This window comes from Nelumbo nucifera, chromosome 3 (genome assembly GCF_055504915.1).
Source record: "Nelumbo nucifera cultivar China Antique chromosome 3, China Antique-T2T, whole genome shotgun sequence".
NCBI classification, from domain to species: domain Eukaryota; kingdom Viridiplantae; phylum Streptophyta; class Magnoliopsida; order Proteales; family Nelumbonaceae; genus Nelumbo; species Nelumbo nucifera.
Window position 1 is genome coordinate 53456065 of NC_142651.1, and position 21502 is coordinate 53477566.

At 39.3% G+C, this 21502-nt stretch overlaps 3 protein-coding genes across 9 annotated transcripts; 2 read left to right on the plus strand and 1 right to left on the minus strand.

The window, feature by feature from the left end:
* The first annotated feature begins 2186 nt into the window (after positions 1-2186).
* On the plus strand, positions 2187-9951 carry LOC104600910 (glycolipid transfer protein 1-like). Of its 7 annotated transcripts, XM_010264075.3 has the most exons (8): positions 2481-2577; positions 3032-3088; positions 3705-3834; positions 5538-5593; positions 8006-8136; positions 8332-8467; positions 8872-9003; positions 9700-9951. In XM_010264075.3, the coding sequence occupies exons 3-8, from the start codon at positions 3717-3719 to the stop codon at positions 9733-9735; spliced, it is 609 nt and encodes a 202-aa protein (XP_010262377.1). In that variant the 5' UTR covers positions 2481-2577; positions 3032-3088; positions 3705-3716; the 3' UTR covers positions 9736-9951. The 7 variants fall into 7 exon arrangements, with proteins under 7 accessions (XP_010262379.1, XP_010262378.1, XP_010262376.1 ...); XM_010264077.3 differs by lacking the exons at positions 2481-2577; positions 3032-3088 and adding an exon at positions 2187-2387; XM_010264076.3 differs by lacking the exon at positions 3032-3088 and having other exon boundaries at positions 2412-2563.
* Positions 9952-18108: 8157 nt separating this feature from the next.
* On the plus strand, positions 18109-19962 carry LOC104600912 (uncharacterized). The gene is made up of 6 exons (XM_010264081.2): positions 18109-18352; positions 18445-18579; positions 18687-18787; positions 18918-19011; positions 19112-19147; positions 19258-19962. Exons 1-6 carry the CDS (start codon positions 18241-18243, stop codon positions 19692-19694), a joined length of 915 nt encoding a protein of 304 aa, XP_010262383.2. The 5' UTR covers positions 18109-18240; the 3' UTR covers positions 19695-19962.
* On the minus strand, positions 19888-21502 carry LOC104600913 (uncharacterized). The gene has a single exon (XM_010264082.3). The coding sequence runs from the start codon at positions 21386-21388 to the stop codon at positions 20024-20026; it is 1365 nt and encodes a 454-aa protein (XP_010262384.1). The 5' UTR covers positions 21389-21502; the 3' UTR covers positions 19888-20023.

Below are 21502 nucleotides of genomic sequence, written 5' to 3' on the forward strand. Positions count from 1 at the left end.
ATAATTTCTTAAATCCACATTTATATCAAAAAGTGGTTTTTAATCTCAAGAAATTTATACAAATAAAGATATTAATAATAGAGTAAATTATTAATTACTATTTTAATTTGAATTAAATAAAAGTATATATATATTATTTACAAAAATAAAAAATTATTTATAAAATACTCAAGAATATAATATAAATTGAATTTTTCAAATCCATTATTCTGCATTTATATAAAAAATTGATATTTTATCTCAAAATTTATGAAAAAAATGTTAATAATGGAATAATTAATTTAGTAGTTAAAAATTATGAATTTGCATATGATGTGTATCTTAAAAAATTTAATATATTTGATATATTTTAAGTTAATATTATATATTTTTATAAAATTTTAAATGATATTTTCATTACATTTTATAATAAAAATATTGTTAACTAAACATTTGAGAATTAATTCTTAGTTGACTTTTGGTTAATATTAAAACTTAAAATTATAAAATAGAAAATAATCAATATAACAATTCATGTATAATAGTTGCATATGTTATTTGCCTTGAAATCCAGTAGAAAATAACATAATGATAGCTTTATTCATGTATTAATTTGTAAAACATATATATAATATGTTTTAGGATTCTTGATTGATACATTATCAAAAAAAATTTATGATTTCTATGCATCCCACTGTATTAACTGTAGTATATTTCTTCACGTATACCTTTAGAATGTATACTTTTATATATTTATACATTAATTATGGTTATTTTAATCTTAAATATAGTGTTATTAATATATTTATAAAATTTATATGCATTTTTTGGCGTATCCATATTTTTCGTCCGTATCCATGCATTTCCAAAGCGTGTCTGTATCCGTATCCATATCAGTATCCGTATATGAGCGGTTTGATATGATACTTGATACCAATATTTTAATCCTTGATTTGAACCACCACTTTTCACCTCATTCAATTCCCTCTCATTAAGTCTTTTATTTAAGGTATTTACTCAATTCTCTTTTATTAAGGTTTTTTTCTCAACAATAAATTTTATTAATTAGATTTACATTCAATATTTTTAACAATATAAAACCCATAATTTTTCGTTTTAGAACTGACGCAAAAATAAACTATTCTTTCATGTAGGTGGTAGTAAAGCAATTCAACCATTTGCTCAAATATAAGTCAATTCATGATATCATGATTAAATAAGAAAAATTAAAAGATAAAATCACAAAAAATTACAAAAACAAAAATCATTTTAGAAAAATATTTAAACACATCTCTATTAAAAATATTCATCATATTAAACAAAAATAAATGTAGTAAATAATAATTATTTTTATACACAAAAAATAAAAAATAGAAAAGAATTTACACATTATTACTAATAATGATGTAAAATTACCACATACAAAATATGTACATCCAATATCATCATTATCTAAATATGTACATCTAATAATTTTAGATAATGATGATATTAGATGTACATATTTTGTATGTGGTAATTAATTAAATGAAAGCTTTCAAGCTACAGCCCCCACCATTCAGACACATGGCTTTTTCAAATTTAGACACATGGCAATTTTCTGAGAAATTGCTATTAAAGTGAATAATCCACTACCACCATTCAGACAAGTGGCCTTTTCATTTTTTAGAAAGCTAGACACAAGGCAATTTTTGAGAAATTGTTGCTAAAATCCACAACCCACTACCACCATTTTCAATCCATTCCTAAAAAATGTAGAAAATACAAAAATGGTTATCCACAACCACTTATGCTTACATTCTATCAATTTCGATTAATCATTAACCTGTATGTATCTTGAAAAAAGAAAACTATCCATATTCTAATAAAAAGCTATTTTTTGAAATAAGTATTTTTTAAAATTTTAATAATTATTTAAAATATTAATAAATATAAATTTAACATTACTAATCATTCACTACTTTAATAAAAAGGAAATACCCATAAAACACGTAAAATAGGGTCCCAATTGATGAAAATGGTGCCCGAAAAAGTTTTACCCGTGGATTGGTGTCGGATAGAACATGTCATAAGGACAAGGTGGGGTATGGTGTGCAAGAGATTCCAATCTGGCGTTAGAGAATCTGCTGCCACAATTGTGGGGGCCACCTAATTGAATGGCCACCTCCTGTGGCGCTCCGTCGATACTCGATTCCAAACAACGTTACAGTTATTCTCAAAACCAGGCAACAGTGGCACCCCCTCTCTCTCTCTGTACGCCATTAAAGCACCTTTCTTTTCAGGCTTTATTGGCTGAGAATCAGATTCATCGGACTCTCGACTCAAGGTTTCCCATTATTGTTCTGCATTTGTCCATATACTCTCATTGAGAATCGAATCATACTGTCGTTTATCGAGTTATATCAAGGGTAATTGTCCGTCTTTTGTCTATTTATTCTATATTATATTTAGATTGAAGGGTCCGATCTCTCTTATTTGTTCTTCGTGTGGAGCCTCTTGGATCTGTTAAACACCGTGATCGTTCTGCGTCGTCTGCAACATTCGTATAACATTTTTTCCTTACAGGACAAACGAACGCAGAGTTGTAATTGTTAACTGGTTTGCATGCTTTGAGATAATAATATAGTTTTGCCCCTATTTTCCTTTAGTCTGTTATATGTTGTTGTTGTTTATATTTCCGAACTAGAGATCGTATGATGTACTCGTCTTTAAAATATTATATCTGAGGTGTTCTGGTGCTTACTTTTGTTTGACTGTAGGAATTGCATGAAGGGTCGTAATTATTTTTTGATATTTCTGTACTGAAACTGTTTGAATCATTAAAATGGCTAGATCCGGTCTAATTTTTGAAGATCTGTGTTCTTTTTCGCTTCTTTTGTCTAATTTTTATAAATCAATACTCTGCTTTGGCGGAAGCTTTGTTTTCATAGACACTTGGGTGATGATATCTAGATCTGATTGAACCAGTATAGGTTTATGATGCTTTTGATTGTTCATGTAGTTTTTTCTTGGTGATGTCTCTCCACCTCTGATTGCGTGTTTGTTTATTTAGGATTTCCTGTAAGAAAACCTTTTGAAGTTGAAGAATTGCCATCTTCCCCGTTTACTTGTATGAACCTGAACAGTTTGTCTACGTTGGCTTTCTTTGGTTAACTTAAACATTTGACTTGTTTCTCTCAACATATGTGTTACTTTAGTTTCACCCTGTTGCTTTGGCCTTCTACACATTTTCTGTTTTTAGACAGGGTGGTGCTTATATGTAACATGCTGTCATCCAAAAACGGAAATTAAGCAGTAGCATAAACATAATACATACCCAAGAATGTTTTTGAGGGGACATTACTGGTAAAATATCAATTTGATAAGCATGGCAATGCTGATTTGGGAGCGGCCACTTTGTGCCAAGAAAAAGGGGGAAAAATGAAAAAAAAAAAAAATCCAAAGATTGGGTCTATATCCAGTCTACTCCCCTTTCAAGAGTCAAGACCCCAGATGGCCAGGAACCAAAAGAATGAAAAAAAAAAGTTATGTGGGTTTGAAACACCCAATATGCATGTTTGTGCTTATTGGGCGTATTGATACTTTGAATCATGCCAAGTCCATAGCTGGGTAATGCCATAATGGCCCTAGCCTATATCAAAGAATCTTCTTGCTTTGTTTGCATATACGTCAGAACCTTTTGCTAGAATAATAAATTTGATTTTCAGTGTTCATTATTTATGCAGTAAATTGTAAGAATGGAAGGATCTGTGTTTACACCCTCCCTGGAAGGAATGAAGCATGTAAAGTCTGAAGAAGGGGAAATGCTGACCAAGCCTTTCTTGGATGTCTGCAAACTGATATTGCCTGTTATAGGTATAATTTTCTATTGTTTCCCTCTCAGAATTGCCTGAATCATACTTCTTCTCCTGGTTTAGAGAGCCAAATAACTATAATTGACTTGAGAACAATCTCAAATCCTCTAATGTACTATCTGTAGAGCTATATGATAGTGTGAATCTGTTTCAGTTCCTTTGTTTTGTAATGAATCTATTGTTGGTACTAGAATATTCCTTTCCATTTTAGATGTCGTGTACTTACTTTAGAGTAATTTTCTAAAGGCCATATTTTGGTATTTTTCTCCCTCAATGTCTATATTTAATTTTGAACACGAATCAATCTGTTTTCTTTAAAACATATATTAAATTGACAAATCTTCTGAGACTAATTGGTAAAAATATTGGAAATCCAAACATATTTTTCTTAATTTCCTTCAATGCTATTTTACATGTCTAATATGCTGTTACAGTGTGCATGAGAAGGTTGAGAGATCTTTCATTTGTCACCATGTTTGATAAGTATTTAGATAATCTTTTATCCATTAACAATTTGCAGAAAGACAAGGTTTTTCTTTTCCCTTTAATAAGAAAAAGTAGCAAGGGCTCATTACATATCATGGATCCACTGATTTAGTGGGTGTTTGGAACCGTGGGTGTTTATTAAATAAACACTGCCACATAGGCCGATAGGCGCCACTTCAGCATTCCCCCCACTATGTGAATCCATACGCATATGGACTTGCAAAAGTAGACTTTGGTTTACGTGCGCACCTACCATTGGGGAAGCTTCATTTTAGCACTTCCCCCAATGGGTAGGCGTTTATTCACAGTTTTGTTGATGTGGCACCTAATGGCGCCTAAGTGTCAATAAACGGGTTCATCATTGCTTTTCTTGGTTTTCCAAACAAATCAAGTACAAAACATTTAGTCAATAAACGTCCACGGTTCCAAACACATACTTACTGTTTCAGTATCAAAGCTTGTATTTGCATGGGAAATCTCATCATGTCCTTAGACAATTTTATCATTGAGTATCCTCTGGATCTAAAATATGAGCTTACTCTAATGAGTGATACCATGGCAAGGAGGCAAACAGATACCAAGAGATATGAAGATGGCATGGTATTGTGGCAGGATTTGATGATGGAAACAAAGAATGCAAACCTATAGCAATGTTAGTGCACTGGTGCCAAAAACACAACTAAGTGTTACTCTACCAGCATCAATTAATGCAAAATGACATGGAATTCAAACAAATCCTTGGATATTTTCAGAGCTGAAGACCAGGTGGTGTGAACAACATGCTGTCGTAAGCTTGTTCCTGCTATAAAGTAAAGCAGAAAAAACAATGTGGTTTTATTAAAAGAGTGGGAAGTTGGAACCCATCATTTCTTATTCTATATACAAGGATAACCAAGTTTTGTAACTTGAACACAATAATCAATAAATGTGCACTATTGAGATCCTAGTCAAGAGACCCTCCAAACAGTAAGTGCATGCCTCTTCTTGTATCTCTATTAGTTATAAAGCTTGTACTTCAAACATATAATGACATAGGCAACAGATAACTGAATAGGTTTCAGAATTAATGTCATTATGAAAGGTTGATTAGCTTAATATATTGGTCTGTCATAAAAACTGCACTTCACTCTGTTGAGTCTGTTCTCAAAAACAAGATATGAAAAGTTATTATATGAATCATGGTGATGAATTGACATCCTGAATTATTTATGATGCTAGATAAGTTTGGAGCTGCTATGACACTTGTAAAGACGGATATCAGCGGTAATATTTCGGTAAGATAATATTTTTTTCTCATGTATTTGCATGACTTATTTCTTCATTCACTTGAGGCTAGCATAGTCTCTTTTGACAGTTTGATATATTCATTTTATTTTTCTCCTTTCTCCAGTCACTTGTATTTTTTTTCTTTTAATAAAATTTTATTTTACCTTCAAAAAAAATTTCTTACGAGATTTTTTTTGCTTTATAATTCTTACCGGATGTTGTATTTTAGTGAAATTGCTGTTTGAGTTTGCACAGTAATGTGGTCTAAACAAATTTTCAGCTCATTTGGCTCATTTCCATGGAACCTTCTGTTTCAGTTTCTTTTAGCAGTACTTAACCTTTTGACTTAAAATGGCTTTCTGAACCTAAAACTTTCAGCATCCAATGTTCTCTTTCTTCTGTCATAGTGTTGCTGCCATTATTACCTTGGCATGTGGCATGCATGCCAATTACTAATAGCATCCACAAGTTGCTGGCATGTCCATGGTCCACCTTTAGAAACCTTGAAGAGATGGTACTATCAGTTGGGCTTTTAGTGGGCCGATTGGGATAGCTTCCTCAACAAAGGCTAAGTCATGGCAGCTTTAACCAGCATCAGGATTGCAAGAGACCTGGGTTTATTAAATCTTACCATTAAAGGAGATTCAGCCAATACCATTAATTGGCTCACTAAACCTGACAGTGGGCCTTGGGCCTTAGCTCACTACTTGGCTGAAGCAAGAGACATCCTCTCCTCCTTGAATGCTCATGTGGGTTGGGTTCCAAGGGAGCTAAACTCTGAAGCTAACAGTCTAGCTAAATCTGGCGCTTACAGGGATTACTTATTCAGTGATAGTTTTCTGCCTATGTAACTCTTTGAGTACATAGGGGGGATGTGCATGAGATGATGTACAAATAAAAAAGAAACGACAAAACCTGGAAGCTAGAGTTGACTTGGATCAATTTAGCAGCACACAAGCCCACAGGGAGAACTCTAATTTCAGCTTCAGAGGCATCAGCTCACCGATCAAAAGCCCAAATCACAATGTCCTTGGAATTGAGAATTAATCCCCCTATACACCAGCCCCCAAATGGCAATGGACACTTGTACTTCTGTAAAATGAGCGGCACTTAAGAGGGACTTCAGTGGATTTCCATTCCATCTGTTTTATTTGTAACCAGTGGAGCCAAATCATTGGCCTCCCTGATCCTGGTTGATTTTCTTTTGCTGGCTCTTTTTGTAAATTATGTGAACAGTGAACAGTTCACACGACCAGCTCTCTTTTCTTGATGGGGCTGCATTTTGGGGTTTCCCTGTCTTTGCAATTCAATACTTACCTTTCAAAAAGAAAAGAAAAAGAGAACATGTCAAACTTCAAGATGAAATCAGGAGGCCTAGACTCAGTGACAGGACTGAGATAGGGAGTAGAACCAGAGGTGCAGAACTTCTATTAGGTTTCTATCCAGGTCCCCATAGCTAATAGCTTTAAATTTCTTGCTAGTCAATAACCAGGCGTTGATCAGGGCCATAACTCTTCCCCTAAGACCCTCAAAGGAAGTGACCTTGGTTCTCAAAAATTTTTCTGTTTTATTCCTTCCATGGCTAATACCTTTACTACTGTTAATTCCCCAAATCCTTTTGTCTTAAGTTTCATCAATGAGAGTCTACTAGTGTTGTGCCAATTGCCAAGAGTTGGTATACTAGACCCTTTGTCAATGCGTCCTGTTCAAGACTGCTGACATAAACAAATGTTGTGAATTTGGAGGCAGTTAGGAAATATCTGGTTCACATTCGTAATTAACTGATTATGGGAGTTTTCTCTACTTCTAGGTACTACTCCAACCCCCCACTGTAAGCATAGAGTTTGGTGCCTTGATGACAACATATAAGGGTTGAGAGAAGCTGGGTAAGGAAATTACTCCAAAGATGACAAAGTTGTGCCAAGCTAGAATGAAGTAGCCAATCAGGATCCATGTGGATTTAGATGATGTTGACAACAACAGTAACAATGATATTGATTATGAAGGTGTTGCAAAACATTAAAACAAAAAAAAAAGGTAGAAAGATGGGGATAAAAGGCTAAATCTTTGTTCTTTCAGCCATAATTATAGTTTAAGAAACAAAAAAAGCATGCTTTATGTTTATATATACCTTTGCAGAATGTAACAGTGAAGCTTTTCACAGATAAGTTGAAAACTGCTGTCCAATTTTTAGCAAGTTTAATGCTCTGCTTAGGTGCTCAAATAGGTTGAAACCATTTGTCAAGAACGTTTTTAACTCAGTACAACAAGGCCAGATTTTTCATTGAGTGGCATTATGGCATTACTAAATTGGATTTCTGAGAGTGATCTGCAGTTATTAATCTATCTAGAGTAAACTTCTAACATGACACTTGAATGTGAATGTATCTCTTGTTTTTTCTTTTTTTTTTTTCTTGCAGAGGTTGGAATCCAAATATTCTTCGAACCCTTCAGAATTCAACCTGTTGTACAGTATGGTTCGAGTAGAGATCGAAGCTAAGACAGCAAAAGCTTCATCCAGTTGCACCAATGGTCTTCTCTGGTTAACAAGGTTGGAGATAGTGTCTGTATTTGCTTGTTTCTGCATATAGATGTCATTATTTATTTTGCTCCCCCTCCCCGGAAAAAGAAATCTTACAGGTGAAGTCACTATGTATGTCCATTACGCATTCATGAATGCAAGTGCAAGAGGACATATGTTTAGCTGTCATATATTAATTAAAGAATGATTGGAATATTTCTTCAGGGCAATGGATTTCTTGGTGGAACTGTTTCGCAACTTACTGGAGCATGCAGATTGGACCATGCCTCAAGCTTGTACAGATTCCTATAACAAAACCTTGAAAAAATGGCATGGATGGCTTGCCAGTTCCAGTTTCACTGTAATATTTCTTATGCCTGAAAATAAGATATGAAAATATTCTAAATACTTAACTGCTATAGATATATTTTTTTCCATTTATTCATGCATTCTAACCTTTATGTACTACTATGCTTCTTTTATCTTGGAATTGATCTTTCTTTATTTTTCCCTCTTTCCACCAGTGTCAAGATTTTGGCTTGCACTGTTGGTCCAAAGCCTTGATAAAGGATGTGACTTGATCAGGCTGCCATCTGTCCAGAACCTCTTTGTCAAAAACATTTGAATGTGAATCCTGACTAATTGCAAAAAATTGGCATGAGATGTAATTAGGATTTGGAACATACTGTAGAAGCCACAATTGTTCCAAGTAAAGTTTCAATTACTTGATATTTTTGCTGTACTTATTATGTACTGAAATTGCAGGTTGCCATGAAACTTGCTCCAGATAGGAAGAAGTTCATGGAGGTAATAGGGGGAAAAGGTGATCTCAACGCAGACATTGAGAAATTTTGTTCTAACTTTGCTCCGCTTCTTGAAGAGAATCACAAGTTCTTGGTAAGATATAAATCACAAAGGAGTCAACTTATTCTTTTTAAGTACATTGTTGGTTATTTTAGTTCCGTCAGAGGGGGGGGAGGGGGGAGATAGGGTTGCTCCGCTTCTTGAATAACATGCATATTTTGCACATTGATATTGATTTTTGAAAAGTAAGAGGGGTGTTCGAAATCATGGTTGATTTTGTTTTTGAAAACAAAAAATTACTCCCACATCAGAAAAAACAATATAATTTTGCTGATGTGGCAGTTTCGAACATTCAAACACCCCCTAAGTGTTGAGGACAGATGGCACAAAACTATGATGTGCCTAGCATTGTTTGTTAGTATCAGATCCGAACCCCAAATGGATGAATGGAGGGGAAAAGTACTGCCCCACAAGGAGTGATATTGATTAGCTGCTATCATCATTTCATCATCTAAGGGGGTGTTTGAAAACATGGTCGATTTTATTTTTGAAAACAAAAGCAACTGCCACATCAGAAAATACAATATAATTTTTCTGATGTGGCAATTGTTTTTGTTTTCAAAAATAAAATCAGCTATGTTGTTGAACACCCCCTAAGCCTTATCCCAACTAAATGGGGTTGGCTGGAAGGAAAAGAAAAAATAGAGAAAAAACAAATTTATCTGAAAACGAATTTTGTAATCACGGTATGATACAATCACATTGATAATTATTTTAACCTATCTACAGGCTAGTGTTGGCTTGGACGACCTGAAAGCTTCCTGATGAGAGAGGTCTTTCTGCTCCTGAACAACGAAGGTCTTACTATTGACAATCCTGTATTTCTTGCAATCTCAAGCATAAAAGAGGTCTCCTTTTGGTCCAGATAAACAGAGACCTTAGTTTTAAAAATCCTGTATTTCGCAACCATAAGCATAACTCTCTCTTCCTGGTTCCCTTTAACGAGTTGGTTGTGCTTGGAAAGAGCACTGATATGGTAAGCACACTCTATGCGCACGTTGAATAGAGGCGGGATATGGAAAACTGGTGTGTTCACTTGTGATTGGTTATATGAGCTCAAATCTCCTGCAAGCAAAAACTCAGCACACATGGCATCTAACAACATTTAGGAATATCTCCTGTACATATATATATCTGACATTCATGGGAGATGTTCCCAATGTGCAATTGGATGCCCCTGCTTTCAGAGTGTATGCAGAGATTTTGCTTGCAATCAATCCCATTGCTGGTTACATTGCCTGTAAACCGTAATACACAGCTGTACGCAAGGTTCAAAGTATCGATACTGTCGGCCAGTATCAATCCTTTTTTATGCCATCTGAACCAGGCCCTGACCTGATACAACCCCTGTAGGGGTGTATCGGGAAGGGCCCGATACAATATATATTGGCCGATATGTAACGATTTTTTGAACCTTGGCTCATTGGCTATATGCGTAGCACATTGACTGCCAGTAAACAAGCACATAAAATGTGGCCAGCAATGTGTTTTGTGGTCAGCTGATCTGGGCTCTTGTAAGACAGGTGTAAAGAGAAAAGTAATGGGTTTTATGTCGTATTCTGGTCACTTCTTAAGTACTAATCTATAACATGAATGCTTTTGTTTTCATTTGTTTTCATTTGTTTTTATAATTGGCTGTATAGGCAAATTTCTTAAATTAACCTTATGGATTAATCAATAAAAAGTGTTAATGGAAAAAAATGAAATATCGATAATTTTCTTTATTATTCTTCAAAATTTTAAAATAAAATTCGAACTTATGAAAATCTTGAAGAAAGGAGATCTCAGATTGTTCAGCTCTACACCCTTGAAAAAAGGAGCTTGTTTTTTCATATTCACTGAGCAAATGAGGACCTGAGTATATTTCCTCGAATATTCTCCTCTATTTTCTCTGATATCACCGACAATTCTCTGAAGTTTGATCCAAATATGGAATACCAGACCCTGGATATTATTGTCATCTCAAGGACGTCATTCTTTTCTCCAAAATGGATGTTTATGCCGTCATTTCCCTCTCCGGTGACTCACAGTCAAAGCAGAAAATCCCCGTCCATAAAGACAGTGGCACGAGCCCCTCTTGGAATTCCCTAATGAAATTCACTATCGATGAAGTGGCAGCAAAGCAGAACTGTCTGATGCTCGTCTTTGAACTCCGATGTGATCGAAGCCTTGGCGATAAAGATATCGGACAAGTCCATGTACCCGTCAAGGAGCTCCTCGATAACACTGGAGATGAGAAGTCCGTCCAATACGTTAGCTCTCAGGTCAGGAAACCGTCGGGAAAACCCTAAGGCACGTTGAATTTCATTTGAAGAAGCACAGCGTCTAAAGAGATGAGCTAGTGCAAGGGAGTAAAGTCTGAATCTCTGCCACCTCTAAAATCGGCCATCAATGGCGTCGCATAATTCAAAACCTCCAACAAGGATTAAGAATCAATGGTAAAGAGTTTTATGGCGGGTTCCCCTTTCTCAACTAGAGTACTAATTGCAAATTGTCCATCTGGTCGAGGCTCCCTCCATGCACAAACAGAACCTTGTTTGTGCTAGAGGTCTTTCCACCCTTCTACACCAATGCAATGGGCGCCCAATTAATGCTGCAATAACTCAACATATATAAGTGTACTCCCATTTCTTTTTAAGGTCCAAAATGTCTAAACCTTTTGAAGACACTAAGGGGGTGTTCTGTAGTGTGGATGAGAAATTGGTGGATGTGTACCGGTTCATACCACACCCTGTGACAAGAACCAATCTACACTACACCACAATCCATATCTATTTTGAACTTTGGACAAATTATGTGCACAGTGGCGTTCTATAGGCGTGGTATGAACCAGTTCACACCACACTTTTTTATTCAATATATCTCATATGCATTTATGAATGATCTACAACATTTTAAAAAATGACCTAGAAATGAAACCGTTCTGACCACCAATTTTTAGGTCGATGGTCCGACCGTTCGGTTCGAATGGATGGCCCATTCTGACAAACAAATTAAAAAAATAAAAATAAATTAAAAATAAAAAACCGGTAAAAAACCATTGAACGGGTCGACGGTTCGACCGCTCGGGTCAACAGGTTGTTGACTTTTTCAACGATTTTTGGCCAAAAACTGGGTTTGGGGTAAAACGGAACCGCTTGGCGACCTACCTCCACCGACTTGGCCTAATGAAGACCCAACTGGTGACCTACCTCCGCCGACCTGACAACCTACCTCCACCGACTTGGCGACCTACCTCCGCCAACCTGGCAACCTACCTCTGGAGACCTACTAGAGACCCAGCTAGCGACCTACCTCCACTGACCTGATGGAGACTCGACCGGCGACCTCATACACAACTCGGGCAACTCGACAAAGCGGCTAGTAGCACATCATCCAAGGATGTGGCCTGTAATACCTTGTGTTATCAGTCCAAGGGACCTTGGCATGAGGAACGACCTCCTAAAGGACTTTCCAACCAGACTAAGGTCCAGGTGGTGACCTACGAGACATGCTCGCCAACCCCTTCCCTAAGCAAGTTACTATTTCCAACTTCTTCGAGACCACAATGCTCATCCGTTACACCCGTTTTTCCATATTGTTCACATCGGAGTTGATTGAACAGACTCTATCCCTCTCCTCCGAACATGGTGGACACGGTTTACCAAGAATCTCAAATGCATTACAAGAAGCTCCTGGTTTCCTACGCCTATATAAATGCCTCATTTCCAACCTTGGAATGTATGCACAATTTAGCTCTCACATCTTTCTAGCTCTCTCAAAAATTTCCAGTTTATTGACTTAAGCATCAGAGTGCCCACCTCGAGTAAAGCAACCCAGGCACTCTAATAGTCTCCCTGCAGGTTGCCCTAGTAAACTACACAGCTCGACATCAGAGTCACCTTCCAGCAAGGAATTGTTCAACTCGGCATCCAAGTCACCTGCTAGTAGGGAGCTATCAGATTGTGGATCATCAATTGGCGCCATTTGTGGGAATCGCTACTTAAAAGCCAAGTTCTCAACTCATTTTAAATTCTCACTCAATGGTAATCAGCCCGAACGAGCCTCGTCAGCTCTGTTCACGAGGTCACCTCTACAAGTCGAGTCCTTCACAGCTCCCATGGGAGTCAGCGACCAATAGACTATGCAGTTGCCCTTGTGGGTTGAGCCTTCCAAGGATCCTGTGCGAGTTGGCGACCTACAATTAGTAGAGCCACCGCCACAAGTTGAGCTTCCTATGGCTTATGGTAGGAGTAGACGACCAGTGTCTCCGAGGACTAACACAGTGTAGCCGTGGCACCGACCCACTGTTTAACGCCAATAGAATTAGAATGATTAGCCCATACAAGTTCCAACATTCTTACATGGACAGAATCTCCCGTCCTTGACTATGAGGCCACCCTACAGGTCGATCCCTCCACGGTTCCCATGGGAGTTGATGGCCAGTAGACTATGGAGCCACCCTCATACGTCAACCCTGTCGAGGTGACGAGGTGTCTATAGGCCAAGGTGCTAAGAGCAAATTGGCCTATTAAAATTTCGACAACCTGATTGAGACCCGCTTTGGCGACTTGGACAAGCTAACTCACAATACACGCACGTTAGTGAAAATCTACTAAGGGGAAGTCAAACTGCCTTTAGCTAAGGCCCCCTATTGCAACCTTGGGATACATCGGTAGTTCGACAGCTCGACATTGTTTTGACGGCCGAAATTATGAGTAATTGCTTTGGCAACTTAGTCAAACCAAACTCTAAGGGGAAAATAAACCACTTTCAGCATCAAGGCCCCCTAAGCCGACCTTGGCAGACATGTAAACTTGGTCGACTTCTTTACAGTTGTCCTCCACCTCGGTTTTAGGCTCCGCATCGACCTTGTTGACTACTCTTTCGAGGATCGACTTGAAGGACATTACATTGAAGTCTACGTAAGTGGAGTGACTTGAGGAGGCAGCCACGCAGTTTAAATCTCCTCTTGAGAATGACATGACAAACTTCACTCCTGAGGTGTTCGGCCGAATTGCAAAACTCCTTGAGCAGATGAGTTCGCTCTTGTGCCCCGATAGTCAAGATGGAAAATTCCTGCGTAATATTGCATTCAACCCCTAGATTCCTTTGACTTGGAGAGCAAACTGGATTGACACTTATGAGCTTATCAAACTAGTCATTCTGGGCCAAAGGACATGTAGTAAGCTACTCCCTTCGCCGAGTTAACCTCAACATGGGAGTGGGGGGCAATTTATGAGGGAAAATTTGTCCCTCCATTGACATCATGACATGTGGCATCTCAAAACAGCTGGCAACCTACCTCTACCAACCTGGCGACCTACCTCCGTTGACCTACTCCATCGACCTAGCGACCTACCTCCAGCAACCTAATAGAGACCCAAGTAGTGACCTACCTCCGCCAACCTGGCAACCTACCTCTGCCAACATGGCAACCTACCTCCACCAACTTGGCAACCTACCTCCGACGACCTAATGGAGACCCAGCTAGTGACCTACCTCCACCAACCTGGCAACCTACCTCCAGTGACCTACTGGAGACCTAGCTGTCGACCTGATCGAGACCCATCTAGCGACCTCATACGCAACTCAAGCAACTCGATAGAGCGGTTAGTAGCACCTCCTCCAGGGACGGCCTGTAGTACCTCATCGTTACCAGTCCAAGGGACCTTGGTGTGAGGAGCAACCTCCTCGAGGACTTGCTGACCTGACTGAGGTTCACGTGGCGACTTGCGAAACATGCTCGCCAACCTCTTCCTTAAGCAAGTTACTATTTTCCGACTTCTCTGGGACCATGACACTCGTCCGTTACACCCGTTTTTCCATATTGTCCGCATCGGAGTTGATTGAACAGACTCTATCCCTCTCCTCCGAACATGGTGGATGCGGTTTCCCAGGAATTTCGGATACGTTATAGGAAGCTCCTGGTTTTCTACGCCTATATAAAGGCCTCATTTCCAACCTCAAAAGGTATGCACAATTTAGCTCTCCTAGCTCTCTAGCTCTCTCAAAAATCTCCAATTCACTGACTTAGGCATCGGAGTGCCCATCCCGAGTATAGCAACCCGGACACTCTAATACTGTCTCCCTACAGGTCGCCCCAGTAAACTATCCAGGTCATCATTATTCAGCTCGACATCTGAGTCACCTTCCAACAAGGAATTGTCTAGCTCAACATCCAAATCACCTACCAGCAAGGAGATGCCAAATCGCACATTATCAATACTCTCAAAAGTAAGAGTGGGTTCCAATACTATTGTTATAAAGCCGATATTTTCCTTTTGGTGCATCGTTCACGTCATAAAAATTAAACTTGATTCTATAACTATAACCTAAACTTTTTTTTTATAAAATCAGAAATAAAGCAAACAAACACCAACTAGAAGGTATCATGATGCCTGGAGAGGTGGCCCCATGCGTCAAAGACAATCTGCAATGAATATGTGTATTTACAAGACGATTTGCAGCGAATATGTGAATATTTGCACACTTGCATAGCACCTGCCCTCACACTAGTGAAAGTGAAAGATTTAACTTTTAAAAGTCCACTCGCTCAATTGTGATAGTGAAAGATAACTTTTAGGCTTCGTTTGGTTCCGGTGTAAAACATCATTAGTGTGAAAACACATTGATGACATTTTACACTAAATCATATAATAAGTAACCGTTACATTATGAAAACTCTGATAAAAAATATAAAGTTTTATATCGATGAAATCAATATAGTATTTACATCGATAAAATCGATGTAGTTTTTACATCAATTATCGATGTAAAACTTTATGCTTGATGAGGTTTTACATTGGCTCACAATGTAAAACTCCACTCCATCCAAACACATGCAAAACTGAACCAGAGTGGAGTTTTACGTTGATCATAATTACATGCTCCTTTCAAAGGCCTACAAAGTCGAACCAATGTAAATTTTACATTGATTCTTGATTTACATCACTTCCAAATACAGCCTTAAAATCCACTCAAAATATGTGAATTATATTCAATTGAATCTGATCATATATGGAGTGGATTATTGGAGACTTCGAGGAAGAATATGATGTGATGGGTTAGTGCAAGAAGTGATGCAAGATTATCTAAGTCTAACCATGGCGGCATAACACCATTATTCAGAGAGAGAGAGAGAGAAGAATTACGTGGTTTTGTTAAAAGACGACTATCAATACAACACTAAGCCGAATCTGGATCTCCTGCCCACACCTATCCACGCCTCACTACGTATATTGAGAACATCTTTCCTATTTATATGTTATCATTCATAGAAAATGTTACCAATGTACAACTATAATGTCATGTGAGTGTGACGGGATCTGCTCCTTACAAATGGGCGCCTCACAGGTACATCCACCGTGCATTGGAAACATCTCCCGTGAATAATAATTAATAAATACGGGAGATGTTCCCTTTGCATGATCGGATGTGCGTGTGAGGCATGAGATGTGAGGAGCAGATCCGGTCTCCATGTGAGTAGGATTCTTGTGGGTAAGAAATCTGAATTCACCTAAACGAGACATCTACCCATCATAATCCAACAACAAATATTCTCGCTGGTGTCACATGGAGCCAAGATCTCCTCCTCACAAATGGGCGCCTCACAGGCACATTCACCGTGCATTAGGAACATCTCCCATGAATATTCACTAATAAGTATGGGAGATGTTCCCAATGCATGGTAGGATGTGCCTGTGAGGAGCCAGTGAGGCGTAAGGTGTGAGGAGCAGATCTGGTCTCGTCGCTATGTATTCCTCACATCGGCTGACACGGAGTGCATGCCACATTAAGGACTAGTACCACGTAGCCAGGTGTTATGGGTGCATTAAATGAGGTACAACGCCCGTCGAGGCCTATGAAATGATAATGTTACCCTCCGAGGTTACCACATGTCAAACTCTGATTGGGTATGAATATTTGGCCATATTAACATATACGCATATATGCATGAAATTATAACTCCTTAGGCTGGGTTCATTCGGGCTTGGATTAGGTCCACCCAAGTCGCACCCTATGCACATCAGTAAATCTCCCCCCATAAATGATAGCATATAAGAGATATTCCCAATGTGTGGTTGTAATGTCTTGTAGGTGAGGTGTGGGTAACATTTTGACTTTTGTGAGTAGCATATCCAAGCTCTGCTATTGGTGGACACAGGAGCTGGGACATGTGATTCCTGATTTTCTGGCGAGTCTAAATATGCTACCAACAAGTCCTACCAAATACCAAAACAACTTCCAACATGATTCAAACATGTTTCGTACTCATTGATTGGATCATATTTTTAAGTAGGGCTGTCAATGGACCAGATATTAGCCCAACCCAATTCAGTCCAATATGAGTCCATTACAAATGGATCTGATCCAATCCAATCCTATGAATACTTTGGACTATTCTAGACTGGTCCAATTCATTATTTGGACCATCCAATCTGTTCACATTGATTCCCAAACTTGGTCTATTGACACCCATACTCTTTTGTGGTCCAATCTATGAACCAGGACCAATCCAATCTAATAAATATATTGGACCATTAAGTGGACGGGGAATTCAATATGTCTTATTGGTCGTCCAAACCATTCAAATTGATTTTGATTCGATGGGGTCCGACCCAAACCCGGCCCATTGACACCCCACTTTTGAGATGGCAATCAACTACTAATCAATCATGGGAGGGATATGCGGTTATAGAGCTTGTAGGAGGCTAAGTTGGTAGCAGATCTAGACTCCTCTCCTAGGAAAAACTTTAGCCGTTGGGGGCGTGAATAGGTGAACTGCGCAGAACGTGCGCAGCCAGAAACTGTCTCTACAGCCTATGCTGTTCGACCCCAACAGCCAAAGTTAACCCCACTTCCTGCGCCCCGAGCCCGAGATAACAGGGTGATAACTGACCATCCACCTATGAATTCCCCAACCGCTTACCTTCCCGCGTCTTCCCGAAACCCGTTAGAAATTGGAACTTCCTAAAATAGTCATTGGCTGGAAAACTCCGAACTACGACCGGTTTATTCGGTCCACCCCATTTGGGTCCTCACCTGAGAATTCGGCCAGGTACTGGTTTTCAAACACAGGCGATTCTAACAAACAATGCGTTGCCATCGGAGCATCCCTCCAAAGCTTTCTGCTTTAAACTTCACCTATGAATTTCCTTCATCCTCTTTCTCTTCATCTTCTCTTTGATAGAATACATGAAATAATTAGGTTTTCTTTGGGTCTTTTCTTTCCAAAACTTCTCCATTCTTGATGCTTCCTTCACTCCTTTCTCTGTAAGAGATGAAACTATGTTTGTTGAATCGAACCATGTGTGGACGCTCAGAACATATAGCGTAGATCCGGCGTTGCTCCATTCGAGAATTTGGTGGCGTTGTAGGTGCAGCAATTATACTTCAGAAGGTGTGATTTTAGAGTTTAGACTAAGGATTTTGATATGGAATGCAGTTTTCTATCTAATTCCCTATTGTCTGCTCTGTTTTGTGAATATGAAGTTGAGAATCTCCGTCCAGACAACAAGGCTACTCCGTTGGATGCTTTCCGGTTCACAGAGTCATCTTCTCCGGCGTGCATTACAGCAAAGATGAAGGGCCTTATGAAAGGGTTGAGATACTTCTCACAAATTTTTGGTATTAAAGCTGTTCTGGTTAAGAGTTTTTCAGTTTCAGAATTGCTGATTTCCCATTATGGGGTCAAACTAGAACAAAACTAATGTTTCAGGCATTCATTAATGCAGAAAATAATAAGGAGCCAGAAATGCAGATTGGCTATCCGACGGACGTAAAGCATGTCGCCCACATAGGATGGGATGGTCCATCCGTAGCTTCTCCGAGCTGGGTAAGCTGATCTCCATTGATAATTGAAGATTCAATGGGACTCTACTCTTGGCTTGAATTTAAACAGTTGGGTGACGTTGGGTTTCATACTAGTGCCTGAGTGTGAAAATTTGTGATGCCAAATTCTACAGATGAACGAGTTTAAGCAATCGCCGGAGTCTTCGGCACCTGCAAGTATTGCCGGAGAAGACAGGGAGACCAATGCGGCAAAATTAACTCCTCAAGGTTTGCATTAACTCCCATTCCCTTTCTGTATTATTTCTCAAGCCTGTGATGATCAGCTCATACTGTAATTCTGCATATGGTGTTTTATTTTGTTTGACAGAATCAAAGGCCAATGCACCGAAATTAACTTCTCAAGGTTTTGTATTCAGTCCTTTGCACTCCCATTCCCTTTCTGAATTATTTCTCAAGCCTGTGATGATCGGCTCATACTGTAATTATGCATACGGTGTTTGGGCTTCTTGACAGATTCAAAGGTCAAAGACGTGCCGCTGGAATTGCCAAAGCCATCGAGGCGCCACAACTCAACCGGAATATCCTCATTCAATTCCTCCAGCCAGGAGCAGGGTGGCGAGGGATCACGGCGTTCAAGGCGTCGTCCGTCCATGGGTGGCTCGATGGACTCCGCCCCGGATTTAACCGATGGGACCAAACAATCAAGGAGGCACCAAAGGACAGGCTCTATTGGGGATCCATCAGCGTCGGACCCGCCTGGTCTCCCAAAGAAGGCTCATCGTAAGAAGTCCAAGGGTGGTGGCGGAGGCGCATCTATAAAACCATCTAGATCAAAAGCTCCAGCAAATGGCGATGGGATTGGGTCTGAATTGCAGAGCACTGACCCATATCCAACCTCAGCTTCAAATCCACATGGAGAAGATGAAGAAGATGAAGACGAAAGGACGTGACGTGATGGGGTTTCTTCAAAATTTGTAAAGAAAGAAAGAAAGAAAGACTCATTCAGATTTTTCCATCTGCAAATTCCTGTTTTTTTCACCCGTGTTTTCTTGAATCTTTTTGTTCTAACAATTTTAACTGTTAGCCTTGCTTAGTTGAAACCTGAAATCAAGACATTCGTTCTCTTATATGCACTATATATACTTGGCTCCAAAAAAGAAAGTTTGGTTTTGAAATTTCTTCGATGTATGAAATTCAAGCTCTGAAATTTTTTCCTTTTCTTCTTTTTCTGTTTCTCTCTTTCTTTGTTTCCATGTATTCTGTAATCTGTATCACACCTTCAAAACACAAAAACAAAACAGTACCCTAGGAAGCTAAGAAGATAAGATGACCGAAGTGAAGAGCACCCTGAGAAGAGAACATGATGGGAAATGGCGGTTTTGCTGCATAACTTCAAATGCTCCAAACCACTGTTACTCGTAGCAGAACTGAAGCTCGCATCAACACAGAAATTAGGGTTCCCACCCAATTTGAGTTTTCCTTCAAGTTGAGCGGAAAACTTGGCAGAAATTGGAAGTCTACCACTCAACCGATTGTTCTCCAAATTAATCTCGTTCACAGACTCCAACAATCCAAACTCCATAGGCACCGTACCTTCAAGCTTGTTATTATCAAGCCCTAGGTAAGAAATGTTTGTCAAGAACACCCCCATTGACGCAGGAATTTTACCGACCAGTCCCAGACCAGAGAATCCTAGTCGCAAAATGCCCCCGAGCTTCTCCCAGATTTCCGGAATTTGTCCTCCCAGGGAGTTACCGCTCAAGTACAACTCTCTCAAGCTGGGCATCTCCGCTAAAGATAGCGGAATCCCGAAGTTACCGAAAAGGTTATAGCTCAAGTCCAGAAACTCCAGTTTCTGCAACCCAAGAAGAGTTTCAGGGATTCGCCCGTCGATGTAATTAGAACCCAAATCGAGCTTCAAAAGCTCTGTCAAGTTCCCGATTGAGTCCGGGAGTTGTCCTTGAAACCTATTGTAGCTGAGGTCGAGAATTTTCAGTTTCTTCAGCTTCCCTATGTCGAGCGGAACTCCTCCACTTAAATTGCTTCTCGTGATCGTAATCTGTTCGAGCTCGAGCATATCACCAATACTATCTGGGATTTCCCCAGAAACGTTGCTTCCAGTGAGAACTAACTTCTTTAGACGGGTGAAGTTGCCGAGTTTGCCGTTGAGAGTCCCGGCCAGAGATGGGTTTTCAATGAACACGAGTTCTTCCAAGCTAGAACTCAAGTTCGCGAGAAACCCAGGAAGCAAAACCTCTGTTTCATTAAAGCATTTATAGAAGAACATCTTACGAAGGTGAGCGAAGGAGGTGAGGCGGGGGCTAAAGGTGGAATTAGAATCACAGGGAGGGTTAGGAGAGTAGTCCGAGATGTAGCCGAAGCTTAGCTCTGTAATGTGGACAGTTCCATTACCGCTTTCATCCGTGAAATAATCGCAGACAACGCCGTGCGGAGCCGAGCTGCAGAGGTCATCAGGGAAGAGATAGCGCCACTGAATATCCGAGTTAATCGCCTCGAGCACCTGGTAAACCGATTCCTGTTCGTCGGAGCTTAGAGTCAAAATTTGCTGAGATACAACAGCGTGAGAGAAGACGACGAGAAAGACGACCGGAAAACGAAAAAACAACGAAGAAGAAATAGCCATGGGAGACACAGACGCAGTAAGGAGCTTTTTCGTAAATGGAAAAAATGACCCTACGAAGGTTTCGAACCAGAGAAAGAAATGAAACAACTATCAAGACATGAATGGAAGGAGACG